Source organism: Taudactylus pleione, unplaced genomic scaffold (genome assembly GCF_031769625.1).
Source record: "Taudactylus pleione unplaced genomic scaffold, aTauple2 ptg000707l, whole genome shotgun sequence".
Classification (NCBI taxonomy): Eukaryota; Metazoa; Chordata; class Amphibia; order Anura; family Myobatrachidae; genus Taudactylus; species Taudactylus pleione.
The window spans coordinates 9972289-9988309 of record NW_028285109.1 but is presented as its reverse complement, the minus strand read 5'-3'; the positions used below and the strand labels follow the sequence as shown (position 1 = coordinate 9988309).

The 16021-nt window shown below is 45.3% G+C and overlaps 1 protein-coding gene across 3 annotated transcripts in view; it reads left to right on the top strand.

Annotated features, from left to right (window-relative positions):
- The window catches only part of DPH6 (diphthamine biosynthesis 6), a 101777-nt gene that overhangs the window by 70295 nt on the left and 15461 nt on the right, over nucleotides 1–16021 (top strand). For all 3 annotated transcript variants that reach the window (XM_088456567.1, XM_088456569.1, XM_088456570.1), the window contains exons 8-13: nucleotides 5528–5622; nucleotides 10652–10739; nucleotides 12768–12900; nucleotides 13175–13291; nucleotides 15208–15337; nucleotides 15649–15820. In XM_088456567.1, the coding sequence (XP_088312693.1) occupies nucleotides 5528–5622; nucleotides 10652–10739; nucleotides 12768–12900; nucleotides 13175–13291; nucleotides 15208–15337; nucleotides 15649–15820 (735 nt within the window). The remainder of the gene's footprint in view (nucleotides 1–5527; nucleotides 5623–10651; nucleotides 10740–12767; nucleotides 12901–13174; nucleotides 13292–15207; nucleotides 15338–15648; nucleotides 15821–16021) is intronic.

The following is a 16021-nucleotide window of genomic DNA, read 5'->3' as shown; positions in this document are numbered from 1 at the left end:
GGACGGAAGCATCGTGGTCTGGGTCCCCCCGCATACCTCTCCTCCGCTGTGGTCAGGTCTGTGTATGCAGCGCTGTGTCCTACCAGGCCCTGTGTCTGTGTAGTTGAGTGATCAGCGCTGTTAGTGCAGGAATTGTTATTTCTCTGCATTGTATGTGACTGTGCTAGCGCTGCCTGTAACTTTTCTTCTCTAAACTGTCAGCTTTATTACTGTCCCTGTTCTTTCTGCTAAGCCCTTGCGGTGCGGTGCTGCAGGGTGGACTCTCGCCTATTTAATATATAATTGGTGAGAGGGGTCACATACGTGGTGCCATCATGTCTGAAAGTGATTTTCCCCTCCGGCTACAGTGTACCACGTGTAAAGTACCGTTAGCGGAGGGGGAGGGTAGCGCGGAGGGCCTTTGCCGGCAGTGTTTGTCCATGGCGCGGCCTATTACGGTTACAGCACCGGTACAGGAGCCGCCCTGGACTTGTTTCGCTCAGGCGCTAACAGCTTTAGTGGGCCAGTTAGCTCCGCAGCCCGCGTTTACTCCGATGGGTTTGTCCCAGCAGTCTGTGGTGTCGTCACCCATGCAGGGTTTCCCACGACAATTGGTGGTACCCCACAGTCTCCCTATTTCCCTGCTCCCGGTTTCTCTGGAGCCAGCGTGGGTTAACTCCCTGACGAGTTCTGTACAGCACTTGTCGGATGTATTGCAAGGGGAGTCTGTGATGCGGCCTCATAAACGGCCGGTGGCGTCTCTGTCCGCTCCTTATGAGGATGACGAAGGGACGTCTGATGATGGGGAGATTCTGGATCCTTACGATCAGGAACCTCTCCATACTAAGGACGCTGATGCTAAGTCCAAAGTATATATTCCTGGACTTATTCGGGCGGTCCGCACAGCCTTGGTGATTGAGGACGAAGTTCCCCCAGCGGCTAAGTCTAAATATGCCTTTTTCAAAGATGTGAAGGGCGATGCCACAGTCTTTCCTCTTTCGGGTCAGTTGGTGGACCATTTAGAGGAGGCGTGGAAACAACCTGGCAAAAGATACCAGCCGCAGAAACGCCTGGCGGTGGCTTATCCGTTCGCGGATAATTATTTTGCTAAGTGGGAATCCCCTCCACAGGTGGATTCTCACGTGACCCGTCTTGTCCGTAGTGCCACATTGCCAATGCCATCCATGTCCTCCCTTAAGGATGCTACGGACCGCAAGGTGGAAATCTGCCTGAAGTCCGCTTATTCCCTTGCGGGGGGGGCAGCACGGCCGGCTATGGCCATTTGCTGGGTTGCCAGAGCGATGGAGCGCTGGGCGGATTCATTAGAGGCTTCTTTTGATTCCGACTGTCGGGCCGAACAGGCGGAGTTGATTGGCAATCTCCGTGATTCGGCCACTTACATCAACGAGGCGGCTCTAGACATTAGTACTCTGGTGTCTAGAATTTCTTCAGCAGCGGTAGCTGCTCGTCGCACCTTGTGGCTGCGATCCTGGAAGGCGGACGCAGATTCCAAGAAAGGTCTGGAAGCGTTGCCGTTTACCGGAGAAGTTCTCTTCGGTCTGGATCTGGATAAGATTGTGGCCACGCTGGCGGCAGCCAAATCTGCTTGTCTCCCGTCGGCCGCTGCTCCTTCTGGTTCAGGACCATTGCCCTTTCGGTCATCTAGGGCCCAGGGCAGGCCCAAACCACAGTCGTTTCCTCGTCAGGCTGGCCCTAGGAAATCGGTCAAGCCCCGGAAGCAGGCATGGAGTACCAGACGTCCGGCCCCCAAGCCAGATGACAAGCCTGCGGCCTGACGGTCCGGGCCTCCCTTTGGGGGATCCCAGGGTGGGAGGCCGCCTGCTGCAGTTCGCCCAGTGTTGGTCGGTCACTACGACAGACACTTGGGTTCTGCAGGTGGTCTCCCACGGGTACGCCCTCTCCTTCCGGCACAGACCCCCGGCTCGATTCTTCACCACGGGTCTACCGTCAGACCGGAACAAGGCTACGGAGCTGCGGAAGGTATTGCACACTATGCTCCAGGCTGGAGTTATAGTGCCTGTTCCATTCTCCCAGAGGGGCCAGGGTTTCTATTCAAATCTTTTTTTGGTACAGAAACCCAATGGGTCGTATCGTCCGATTCTCAACCTCAAAGCACTCAACAAGTCTTTGCGGGTACCGAAGTTTTGGATGGAGACCCTACGGTCCATCATTCTGGCGCTGGAACCGGGGGACTACATGGTGTCATTGGACATACAGGACGCTTACCTGCATGTCCCTATTCTTTTGCGCCATCAACAGTTCCTCAGGTTTGCAATCCGCAGCGACCACTTCCAGTTTCGGGCGTTACCTTTTGGCCTGGCGACAGCACCACGTGTCTTCACCAAGGTGATGGCGCTCATGGCGGCTTCTCTGCGGCTGCAGGGAGTCCGCATGTTGCCGTACTTGGACGACCTGTTATTGGTGGCGGGATCTCCAGAGCTCCTGTTACGCCACTTAGACCTGACCATTGCCCTGCTGCAATGGCACGGCTGGCTAATCAACTGGCAGAAGTCCACTCTAATCCCGTCTCGGAGGATTCTGCATCTTGGAGCCTTATTGGACTCGGGACAGCAAAAGATCTTTGTGACGGAGGAAAAGATCTCTGCTTTGCAGTCAAGGGTGCGCAGTTGTCTGCACAGCCGCCAGGTGTCTCTACACTCGGCGATGAGGTTACTGGGCTCCATGGTGTCGGTGTTCGACATGGTGGAATATGCCCAGTTTCACTCCAGACCTCTGCAGCACCTGATCCTGTCCAAGTGGAACGGGCTGCCTCAGTCTCTGAAGTCCCAGACGATTGTGTTTACCCCGGAGGTTCGCCTGTCCCTTGCTTGGTGGTTACAGACGACCCACCTCAGCGAGGGACGTCCGTTCTGGATTCCAAATTGGGTCCTGTTGACTACGGACGCCAGTCTTCGGGGCTGGGGAGCAGTTTCGGGTCCACATCTGTTCCAGGGCAGGTGGACTCCGACAGAAGCGGAGCTTCCAATCAATATTTTGGAACTCCGTGCGGTCTTCAATGCTCTCCAGCAGGCACATTGGTTTCTCCAGGGTCACCCGGTACAGGTACAGTCGGGCAACGCTACCACCGTGGCCTACATAAACAGGCAAGGAGGAACCCGAAGCCGGGCGGCTCTCGTAGAGGTGTCTCGGATCCTGGTTTGGGCGGAGCGCAATCTTCCGGCCATATCAGCGGTCTTCATCCCGGGAGTGCTCAATTGGGAGGCGGACTTTCTAAGTCGCCAGGACGTTCATCCGGGGGAATGGTCCCTGCACCCGGACGTTTTTCAACTACTGGTGGACAGATGGGGTCTTCCAGAGATCGACCTAATGGCGTCCCGGCACAACAACAAGTTGCCGGTGTACGGGTCTCGCACAAGAGACGAAGGGGCGTCTCTGGTGGATGCTCTGTCCGTCCGGTGGACGTTCCGGTTCGCATATCTGTTCCCTCCGGTATCCCTTCTTCCACGGGTAATCCGAAAATTCAAACAGGAAGGAGGGACGCTCCTGTTGATAGCTCCCGCGTGGCCCAGACGGCACTGGTTCTCAGACCTTCAGGGTCTGTCCGTGGACAGTCCTCTGCGGTTGCCGCTACGACCGGACCTCTTGTCTCAGGGTCCTTGTCGGCACCCGGACCTGACTCTGCTGTCTTTGACGGCGTGGCTGTTGAGACGGCCATGCTGAGGTCCCGGGGGTTTTCCAGCTCTGTGGTGCGTACCATGTTGCGAGCTCGGAAACCGTCTTCCGCGAGGATATACCATCGCGTGTGGCATACGTTCTTCCAGTGGTGTCGACCGAGAGGTTATGCACCGCAGGAGTTTCGTCTGTCTCGGATTCTCGCCTTCCTGCAACCGGGACTAGATCATGGGCTTCGCCTTGCTTCTTTGAAGGTACAGGTTTCGGCCCTGTCTGTCTGGTTTCACCGTATGATTGCTACAATCCCGGATGTGCGCACCTTTATGCAAGGTGTTGTCCGCATTCAGCCGCCCTTTGTTCCACCTGTGGCGCCTTGGGATTTGGCTGTGGTCCTGAGGGCTCTCCAAGGACCGCCGTTTGAACCACTGGGCTCAGTGGATCTTAAATGGCTAACAGCTAAGACTGTTTTCCTTCTGGCTATTGCTTCGGCCAGACGTGTTTCTGAGTTAGGGGCTCTTTCTTGTAGACCCCCTTTCTTGGTTTTTCATGGGAACAGGGCAGTGCTCCGCACTCGGCCCGAGTTTCTTCCCAAAGTTGTTTCCCAGTTTCATGTTAACGAGGAAATCGTTGTTCCGGCCTTTAACTCACCGGCTCTTTCCGTGGGTGAGGCCTCTTTGGATGTTGTGCGGGCCTTAAGGACTTATGTTGACCGCACTTCTTCGTTTAGGAAGTCGGACGCTTTGTTTGTCCTCTATGGCTTCCGTAAAAAGGGTTGGCCTGCTTCAAAGCAAACTTTGGCAGCCTGGATCCGTATGGCTATTTCTGAAGCTTATCTTCATGAAGGCCTGCCGGTTCCTCCTTCTGTGAAGGCTCATTCCACTAGGTCTGTGGGTCCTTCGTGGGCAGCTCGACGTGGTGCCTCTGCAGTCCAGATCTGCAAGGCTGCTACGTGGTCCTCTGTCCATACCTTCGTGAGGTATTACAGGTTTGACACCTTCGCCTCTCAGGATGCTTCCTTCGGGCGGCGGATTCTCCTTTCAGCACAGGAGCGTCCCCACCCTTAAAGGATACTGCTTTGGGACATCCCCAAGGTATCCTGTGGATACCCTATGGACCCTGAAGTAGAAAATATGAGATATGGTAAGAACTTACCCTTGTTATCTCTATTTCTACGAAGTCCATAGGGTTCCACAGGACTCCCGCCCTGTCGCACCTGTGCTGCAGATGGGCTTTGCTCTGGTCACCGGTTTTCCGTCTCCCTCTGGTGAGAATGTGATTCTTGTATGTGTCCAGATCTTTATTCTCTCTCTTCCTTCTCCTCCTCCGGCCTATGGCTTGGTAACTAACTGAGGTGCCTTGGCTCGGGGGCAGGGTATAGGAGGGGGACCCAGTGCATCCTGGGAGGCTGAAAGCTTAACTCTTTGGTGCCCTGCGACTGACGTCACACCTATACCCCAAGGTATCCTGTGGAACCCTATGGACTTCGTAGAAATAGAGATAACAAGGGTAAGTTCTTACCATATCTCATATTTTTATACTTGTCATTTTTTATCTCTGGCTTCCTGTCCAGGACCGACCTGTATACACTCTACAATAATCAGATGCCTGTCCGTGTATATAAAGTTTTTGAAGGATTTGAAGGACCACATGTCCATGCAGCTGCACTAGCTTTCCTGTTACACAGTTATAAAGTAGTAGAGATTAGTGCATTATTTTGAAACCTTGCAGTGTCATTTGCTATCAAAGATTGTGCATTCCAATGTATCATAGAATCCATGAGAGCTGCAGGCAGTTTTCCTTTTCTTACTTTTACTGACTTATCACAACGCCAATGTAACACAGTGTAAGATTTAATTTCTGAATTCAAGCATGTTACGGGCCTTGTGTATTTCAGCTCTCTGCTCAATATGGTGTCCATGTGTGTGGGGAAGGAGGGGAGTATGAGACCCTCACTTTAGATTGTCCTCTCTTCATGAAGAAAATTGTTGTGTAAGTTCATTTCTATTACATGCATCTTGCAACATTGTTTCCTAAAAGTATTTGGATCTCTTGGTGTGTGTATGTATGTATGTATATGTGTGTGTGTGTGTGTGTGTGTGTGTATATATATATATATATATATATATATATATATATAATGTATGTATGGAAGTCGTGTGGGGTTCTATTTCCATCACGTTCAGTATCTAAATATTTATTGCAGGAATTTGTGAACCTCAAACTGTATCCTAAATAGTGCATGTTTCCGGATCTCATAACTACAGTGTGGGGTATATTCTTCTGCCTCCATTCAATTTTTTTTTTTGTATATATTCTGAGAACCATCCTCTGGAATTCACTTGTTTCACCCGCATCATGTTAAACTAAAACTCCTTGGGGAAAATTCAATTATCGTCGTGTGCCGACTCAATGATCGGCTGCGGAAATCGCCTTATATTGTGGTAGCCAAACATTGCTAATTTTCCTGCCCACCTATGTTACTTTTAGCAAAGTGGCAAATTCAGGTCAATGCAATATGCCACCGGGCGATGCCTGACTGCGTACATATCAATCATTTACGGTAGTGCCGCCATGACCAGATTTCCCTTGCACTTCTATGCCTGTGGACCGGAACTGCACTTAGCGTACATTGTGCAGACTTGAATTTGCAGAATCCCTGAAATTGTAACTGCCAATTCTGAAAGGCATTTTGTGTGGATTTTGTAGAAATTAATCCCCCAGCCCCCTTACTAGTAGCCTATTACAATTCTTGAAGCTACTAATGCTTGAAAAAATGAATAAAAAAAGGAAAAACGTGTTCTTCAGTATGTGAGAACACCCATGCGAGGGCTCACAGAGTAGCAGAATGCTGCAAATCTTATTCCTGGGTCTAGCAGCATATTTGAACAGTTCACATTTGAACTACCCACCCTGCAAGGTATTTGAACATTTTGATTTGCCTCGGTGCTGCTCTAATAGCACAGCAGCGCTCGCAGACAATCAGCTTCCTGCTCTCAGTGACAGGCACACTTGCTGGGAAGAAATCACCCAGACCGACAAATTTCTGGTAACTGCAAAGCTCTGTGACTCCAGCACTTCACGCCTGTAAGTGCTTAGAAATAAAATCGCTTTTCAATAAGTGCTTTCACTTTTTAACAATAAATCCCTATAATCAGACCTCCATAAGCCTGTGCTGACTGCGATTTGTCATGATATTCTTTCTCAAAGTGGCTGCCAGTACTGTCCTGAAAGTAAGGACCTGTTCTTGACATTAGGAACATTTTGCTATTTTCAACAGTTGCAAAAGGATGAAAAAAAAAATGACTGTTGTAAATACATCGGAGCTGCCAAGAGAGCAGCGAGCACACTCTGTTAATGTCAATAAGAAAAGTGACTGGGACTATCTAAATGTAGCTATTTCAATGACCACGGAAATATTCTTTTACCTGCTTTACAATGTGTCAAACTTGTTTTTTTTTTCTTAATCATTAAAGCACAAACTTTTTTTTTTTTCATGTTTAAACTATATAAGCTATGCTTTTTTATGTTCAGTGTGACAATTCCTGGTACATCACATCACACAACAGACATTACAGTATTTGCAGGAGGAACAACTCTATATAAAGCTATAAGAGGCCATCTGAACTAGTCACAAAATATTATGTGTAAACAAACCTAATCAATGCAACCCAAACGGGGGGAGAAAAATGTCTTGTTTACTAAATACTAGCATGCACATCGGGTATTCAGTATCAAAATGCAAACTTACCGAGGCTGATGATTGGAAATAAAATAGTCGTACAGTGCTCAAAAGGGAAGTGAATGGAAAAACAGCACTCTTAGCCCCGACTCATTTAGCTGCGTTAACTGTTAACGCGGACAACCACGTTTTCTTTGCTATTCAATTGAAAAGCATGCTAATTGAATTCAGGGCCTGATTCAGAGCCGCTCGTAAGCAGCGCTCGTTCGCTCTGAGCGATGTTCGCACAACTGCGCATGCGTATGGGTTGTAATGCGCATGCGCAAACCAGTCATTGCGGTCGGAAATCGTGCGCTCGCAAAACAGCGAGGGGCTGCTAATTTGATTGACAGAATGTACCGTTTGTGGGTGGTAACAGGGGAAGGTGCTTGAAAACGGGGGAGTGGGGATCCGAACGCAGGCGTGCCTAACGGTAAAAAGGGCGTTTAATGAGAGTGCATAATTAGTAAAGGAGCGTCATCAACCACATCACTTGGTTGTCTTTTAGCCTGAACTGCTCGCAGTGATAGCGGTAAAGAAAAGCTACCACAAGCACTGCGAGCAGTTCAGATGCCTTTCGATGTTCCTGATTCATCTAATAAATACCGGAGATGACGTGTGTTGCGAACGCCAAAGGGCTGTCTTTACAAAATAGCGAGCGCATTTTTTGTTCGCTCGCTCAGACATAGAGGCGTCAACAAACTGCAAAGAGCGAGCGCTCGATTTAAATAGCCGGCCCCTTTTTTGGAACGACCGTCCGCAAATAGCGTCCGGCTCTGAATCAGGCCCTCAGTCCATACTTTTTCTCTACATATGCAGAGCTGTACACACCTTGAGATACGTACACCTCTGCGTTGGCAGGGTATGCAGTCGGTAAGCCGGCAGACCTAATCCTGACAGCCAGCTTCCCGACTGCTTAATCCCCGGCGAGGGTTAAATGACAGGCGTCTAAAATCTAGATGCCTGTCATTTTACCGACGCCGGGAGACCGGCGCCCGGCATCCCAAACGAAGTGATGCCGAGCGCAGAGGGGAGGGTTAGGTTAGGGGCTCCCGGGGGGGATTTAGGGTTAGGCACCCCCCCCCCCCCCCCCCCCCCCCCCGGGAGGTTAGGGGGAGGGAGGGTTAGGCACCCCTAAGGGAGGGTTAGGGGGTAGAATAGGTTAGTGAATGCTTACCTGGGGACGATCGGGATTTTCATCCTTGTCGGGCTGCCTCTGTCGGGATTTGAACCGTAAATCATACCGATTCCGTTGGCAGCATAGCGACCAGCTTACAACAAGTGGCCAACATGCATTTGCACTTACCTTGTACAAGGTGCAAAAGATACACCTCCTAACATGCGTCCAAGCGCTTATGTGCAGTCTGCATAGGCCGCATTTGTGTGAACAGACCCTTACTGAACTTCGCCTACATGAGATCACCCCTTCCCATCCCTGTTCTGCCTCTACGGTCAAAAATGTGCCTGCCATCACAATGCGTTGGACTCACGCAAACTGCGCAACTCCAACAGATAGCTGCATGTCCAACTTTACATCCACCCCAAAGTTTTCGATACAAAACGAACGTAATCATACTCCACAGGTTGAGTGAAAGGTTGACTTCAGCTAGCTCCATGGAGTGCATGCAATTATTGATCTGCTTCAGTGGCTTCTGCAAGTGTTGTAAATAAATGTAACAAGCCTCACCGCCCATAGGGGCCGCCAGGGATTGGTGCGTTGTCGGTTCTCCTGTAACAGCAAGGGGATTGGCCTAGAAACTTTCATTTGTGATTCACAGTGCTACGGTATGCTCCCTCTATATTCTGCTGCATTTAATGTTGCATGCCATAGTCTGTGCCGGCTCTAGTGCTTATTGTACATATAATGGACCAGGTTACAGACAACACATGCGACAATCATTGGACCACCTAGAGTTATTCCAATATTAACCCTGCCCAGTAGTAGTAGTAGGCAGGAAGAAAAAGAAGCTCATTGTTAATAATCTTTTTAGGCTTAATGGATTGCTGTTAAGGGTCTCAGCTTCTAATAATCTGAGTTTCTCTCATGGATCTGGAGCTAATTATAGAATGTTATTCGTGCACTCTCCATATCTCTCCTGGCCTGTAATTATAGCTGCACTATTACCAAGCTTCCATCACAGCTGCAGATGACAGCTCTGGGAGGTCATCTTTTTACCTTCAGTCCTGTCTGCTCTTCTGTGGGGTTATAATGCTGCAATGTCAACATTATCCAGACCCTTTCTGACTAATGTGTTAGTTCATTTGCATTTCTAGTTTACCTGTAATGTATATCTGCAGTGAAAATAGATGTGTAGGGGATTGCAATGTCTCACTGTCTTGTAATCATTTTGTAAGTCTTTACTGTGGTTGATGCTGTAATCTTATTGAAGCCTGCAACTATTTATTGTTAAAGTTAATGAGCGTAAAAGTTTTACCTAGATTCTGTATTTTCGCCACTTTGCTCCTCACTGGAATCATATTCTCTCTGTGTCTGGCAAATGCATCTACTTGACTCTGTGTGTGTATTATATGTAGCACGTGTGTATTTATTATGGGGCAAAGAGTATTGAGCTGTTATTACGCATAGCAACCATTCAGGTATCAGCTGTTAACGGTTTAGTTTAATCAGTCTAATGGGACCAGTATCTGACGGGCTGGCTTAAGGCATGCGTGTGTCGGCACTCTCACCCATTTTCCAGTCAGTTCTGTGCTTGCGATATGTGTTAGACAAGTGTGCGCACAAATGTGCACTAACATCTGATAACCAATCCCATTCAGTCTGTCCTTTAAAGTGACCGTCTATTTGCTGCGGGTTACAACGCCTTTATGGACATAGCCCTGCTATTCAATGATCAGCCTAATAATGTGAAATGATATACATTTTTGATATAAGTTAAACTTGCATATATGTTAATATAATCATGATCACAGAGGCTTGTTACTATAAAGAGCTTCTATCGTATTGCTTTCAACGCTATGAAGCATCATTGATTTATGTGTATGTTTAGATTTATTGAGGCATTACTCTTGTTCCTAGGAAAGTCAGCGTTTTATGTCTTAAGCGTGCTGTGTCGTATTTCATTCTTCTTCTTCTTACTAAAAATTCTCGACCTACTTGAAATGGACATTAACACACCTAGGCATGCTGTGTATGCAGACTACATACATACCTGCAGTGCTGCTCTCCATTTATCTCGTGAGCGGCAATTGTCAGGTTCCATTCTTCCATCTCCTGTGATGTTGGTGTCCAGGACAGCTGTCCATTCATGTACATGACCCTTCTGTCTCTTCATGCTGCAGTGACTCTACGGAGGTGGTGATGCATTCTAATGATGCCTTTGCTCCGGTGGCTTATCTCCGACTACTAAAGCTTCATTTGGAGAATAAAGTGAGTATTGCGTGGCCATATTCTGTAAATCATTAGTGCATTGGATAGAATCGGAAAAGTGTATTGATGTCAGCGTTATACTGATATGACTATTCAGGAATTCTATGTGTAACCAATTTGATTGAATTAATTTGGGTGAGAAACCTGATTTAATAAAATAACACTGTGGTGGCAACTAAATTTGGTTTTAGACCCACAACGGTCCAGTAGGAAATTGTATTTTTTCCTTGGAAGCTCCCGGGACTCCCCTTCACTGACGACCTATCACGATCAGTCAGCGTGGGAAACCACTTGTGATTGGCTGGTGGCAAAGAGAAGTCCCAGGGACTACCTGTTTTCTTTATTTACTTGTGACCAAAATGTTTGAGGTGCCTTCTCTGCCCCCAATGTTCTGGATATAGAAAGTGCCCAGCGAGACATTGGAGCAGGGCAATAGAAGACGATAAGGGGACTCAGAAGCTTAATTTACTTATGTACTTAGATAAAACCCACACTTAAAAAAAAAATAAAAAATGTATAAACGTGCTGTACTCAGTATGATGGTAGGTCTAAATGCTTTGGGTTTTTTGTTTGTCTGGTGGCAGAAATAATGGACTTTACTCAATTTAAAAAATCCCAGGTACTAATGTATGAAAATCTGGGGAAATAGAAGCTGTAAAGGTGGCTTGATATGCAATGATCAAAATCATAGGAACACAAAAGGTAGATTAGGCTTTAGGAATGGCATTTACAGTTCCACATTATAATATTAGTGCATTCAAAAGACATAAGAAAGTTTCAGAACTGGGACAGTTGTGCTAGGAAAAGGTGGGGGAAAAAAATCATAAAGCAAAAGGGGGGTTATTTATCAAAGCTGGGAGAGAAATAAAATTGTAACAAGTAAATCGCCAAACAATCGGCTCCTAACTATCATTTTTTAAAAACAGCCTGCAAAATGTAAATTGGAAGATGATTGGTTAGTACTTTATCTCTCACAATTTTATCTCTCTCCCAGCTTAGATACATAGGCACTTAAGTAGCTAGGAGAAACGTTTGTGTCCTACCAAATGACTTGCAGATTTTATTTATATATATATATATATATATATATATATATATATTTTACACAATACACATGCACATTTCATATATTTATATATTATAAAATAAATAAAAGATCTGCTTTCTGGAACCTTATTATGCAGAATGTTCTAATAGCCAGGAAAGCAAAAAGTTAACAGTTGTAGCTTTTCAGTAATAATGTCACACATCGGCGAGATCACTGAGAGCTGTCTCCTGCAGTAACTGTGAGGAGCAATGCTTCACGATTTAATGAGGAGAGGAACGGTAGTGGTAACGCGTGGAAAAATTGAGCTAAGTTTTAAAAAAAAAAATATATAATTTACAGTAGAGTGTAGTGTATATAATAAAATGTTAATACAGCAGCTCTAGGTACAGAGCGCTTCATGTTTCTGACAGGAGTAAAAAAAATTACAGGTTATATAAAAGACAGGGGAACAGAAATGGGTGCCTGAGAACTAAGCGACCAAAAGAAACCAAAACACTCAGGATTTTTTTGGGGGGGAAAGAAACATCTAATTAATTGTAAGAGAGGACTGACGGGAACACTAAGTGACAAGCAGTATATAAAGTAGGCTTGGGTATATGTGGCTATGCAGCTGTTGTGGCACTACAAGTCCCATAATTAGGCTGGCAGGGAGTGCTGCATATCACCAAATGTGTCCAGATTTTCGGTAGCCTATTGTACATGCCTTACCATATAGCTAGCCGAGCTTACCAGGACTTGCTTCCATAGCAGATAGGCCATAGTTGTTTTTTTTTTTATATATATATATTTTTTTTTATTACATAAAATTAAAACAAAAATAGTTTGTACTACTTGGAACTTAATTCTTACTATTTATATGCCAGTGTGTTTATATGCCAGTGTGTTTCCTTCTCACTTTTGTGTTTAGTCTCACTTCTGTGTTTGGGGGTATTGCTGGGCATCTGCGCTGTGATAATTACCCAGTTGACTTGTCCATATAGGCTGGGTCTCCAGCGTTGGTTCTTGGAGAGCCTTGTCCATGTGATGTTACACAGCCAGTGCCTGATGAGAAGCCACTACACAGTGAGACTGGGAGCCAATCTATCACTAGTATACCCCAGATATGGCCATCAGGTATGTATTTGCCCTTCTGTGGCAAGGCACCATAGTATAGTAGTAGTCATATTATTACTGTGCCTTTTGGACTCTGATACCAGTTTTGTTAAGTATTTTGATAAACAATGCTGTGGGGAAGGGGGTTAATCTGGTCTGCTTTACTTGTATTGCTAGGACTACAAGCTGTAAATGATACCTTGTATATGTCTAATGGTATTTGCATAATATATTCTTTATTATAAAGATCTGTTGAAAATGAGCTGATAAACCCTTTGCACATTCATCCTCGCAGGTAAAGTAACCCATTGCTCAGCTCGGACTGCGAGAGGATTCCAATGGATCAGTGGAGTCGCTGCCATTGGCAATAATGTGCGAGAAGCAACTCTCAGAGGACTCTATTCCCTGAAAGGTAAGTGCGTAGCGGGGTGTCCACTATACTCTGACAGAACCAAAGATACTGAGCCTCCTTTCTGACATCTTCCCACTTTGTCGTCCTCTGTGAAGAGGTTCATGGAAAATGATCATTGTGCAAGACTAGCAAAGCAATTTAGAAAGAGCTGTATTAGGATATTAATAATCCGGGTGTGTTCTTCAGTGTTGTAAGCTTGTTCAGGACAACAGGAACGTACTGCACTTCTAAGAAATGTAATTGTTTGTTTTTACAGTAGATAACGCCTGTTAAGGAGTAGTTGTGATAACTCATGACAGATTTACGTTAATAATGTGGCGACTCATGGGTTTTCCATGTGTTTGGGCCAGGTTTGCAGATGTAATGCTTATGGCGTCATGCAGTATGTGTGTCAGCAAAATAGAAGCTGGTTGTGAATGTTAATCTCTGTATTGTAAGCAGCTCTGTGATTTTAGGGCTCCCCCGTGTCCCGGTTTTCCGTGGTCATATTTTTCCCACCTAAAATCTTTACCTTACATGATTTTTTCTCTGTAAAAAACCTAATAAACTTAAGTTATCAGCACAAGGGGACTAGATGAATTGTATGACTTCAGCAAACTTTGGGTTATATGGGTGTCAAGATTTTAGCACAAATCCTTGTAAAATACTTCAGAACCTTTCAAAAATGCTTGAAATATATTCTCAGGCAATTTGAAAGGCTTGTTTTTTCAACATTCAAAATGTTAAAACGCCTCCATATAAAAGAAATTCATACACCCATCTTATTTGATATGTTATCGCTTTTAAATCTCTGAGGTTATGTAATGGGTTCTGATATCAGGGAACCGGCGGATTTCATCAAATTCAAAGGTAAAATTTCAAGCGGCAATCAGTTATAAGCCTGGTTTTAACTTATAACTGATTGCGGTTTTAAATTTAGCGATGAACTCCCTGAAATCCCGCCGGTTCCCTTATGACGAACCTATTATATAAACAACTCTGTCATCTTGTTCAGTAATTAAGAAAGCTTCTAACAATGCTTTTCCGTCTTTGCTGTGTCCATGAATAGTGACTTTGCGTAAATCAAAGTTCACTGTTTTGTATAAATTCTCTAGAAACATTTTCTTTTTGCATAAATTACTAATTTTTTTAATTCATTTACCTGAAAAATAGTAAGATTTTACAATGAGGTACTTTGGAAACTGGCAATTTATCCGTAATTTTTTCTAGCACATTCAGTGATTAGGAAAAGTGACCTGTGAATAACTGAAAAAGAAAATGGTGATTTTTTTGGTAGTTTAAGTCCCAGTAATAGAATTATGTATAAATTTTTTATTAAATAAGCAAAACTTGTATTTCAGAATGTGTTCTTTAACAATATACATGTTAGTAGCGATTCATTTTCCAGAGTGCAACAGTATATTTAAGCTTAATTTCACTAAAGGTAAAATCCCAGTTATAATAAACAGCGTGCGGTTGGACATCCATTTTGAATCGTTGGGTATCTGCATTATTGAGAGTTACATTTCATAGCGTCTCTTTTTTTAAAAATGTACTGCTAATTACCAGTGGTGCTGCTTTTTGCGTATGCAGAATATACATGTATACTTTTCAGAGGAAGTGGTCATTTTGTGGACAATCAATGTCGACATTGAATAGCACAACGCTGTTCCATTCTAATGACAGTAGAAATGTTACCTACAGCATTTGAACCATTCCGGCATTATAACTTTAAACGTGATGCTTAACAATCAAAGTTATAATGGCAACACCTTTAAAATGCTGTAAACATTCAACCGTGTCTGTATTACGGCGCTGACATTCTGCTGTCCACATTTTCACTGTCGACAAAACATATGTTTCACCTTTTCAGGACATCTGATAATAGGAGGTGTTTACTGAGTGTTCTCTTCAATTCGCATAATGTGTTGTTACAGCTGAAGTTCAGGAGATGGCTGTACAGATGAGTGACGCAGTCTTGGTCCACCTATATATCAGAGAAATGGGCGACTTTGCCACCATCAATGCAGAATATGGGACACTGTTCCCCTCGGCACCTCCTGCTCGGTAGGTCACACCCCTTGATGTCATTATTTGAAAAATCTTGACTGCCATGGTGGCGGATCTGGCTGAGTCATTCATTTATTTAGTTTTTGCTTTGTTCATACACCTAAAAGCTACAGATTACGTGACGCATTTTTTTTTTAAATTGTAATTAACAAGTGGTTTGTACTGAGCTGTGACTGTGAGGTACTGTGGGCTTATAATTGTTATTAGCAACACTGGTCAGTGATGCCTGTGCTAATTGTCTACGATGAATCGCCCAGGTCTTTCCCTTGCATAGCGAATGTTCTCTAACTCCTTTCTCAACTTTCCAGAGTTTGCGTGCAATGCTGCCTACCCCAGGATACCCTGTTCAATATGGATGTTCTCTTCTGGCTGCCTGTTGCTTGCAGGGATGACTGCACCCCAGAGAAGATAGCCATGCATGTGCAGAGCATCTCCCACTGGGCACCTGCTAACATTGGGCCCTACAGCCAAGCTGTGCGGGTGAGCGACACTGTATCAAAGACACTCATTGTATTATTAAAGGCCCAGTGTCCCTTACCTTACTACCACGATTAAGCTTTTGCAAGTAGTTGCATAATTATTGTGCAACTACTGACAGTAGCGGAGGCAGTGCAGTGACATATCTGTCAGTGATTGGGCATCTCTGTGCAAATCAACTGTAGCTGTAAGAAGGGGATGTAG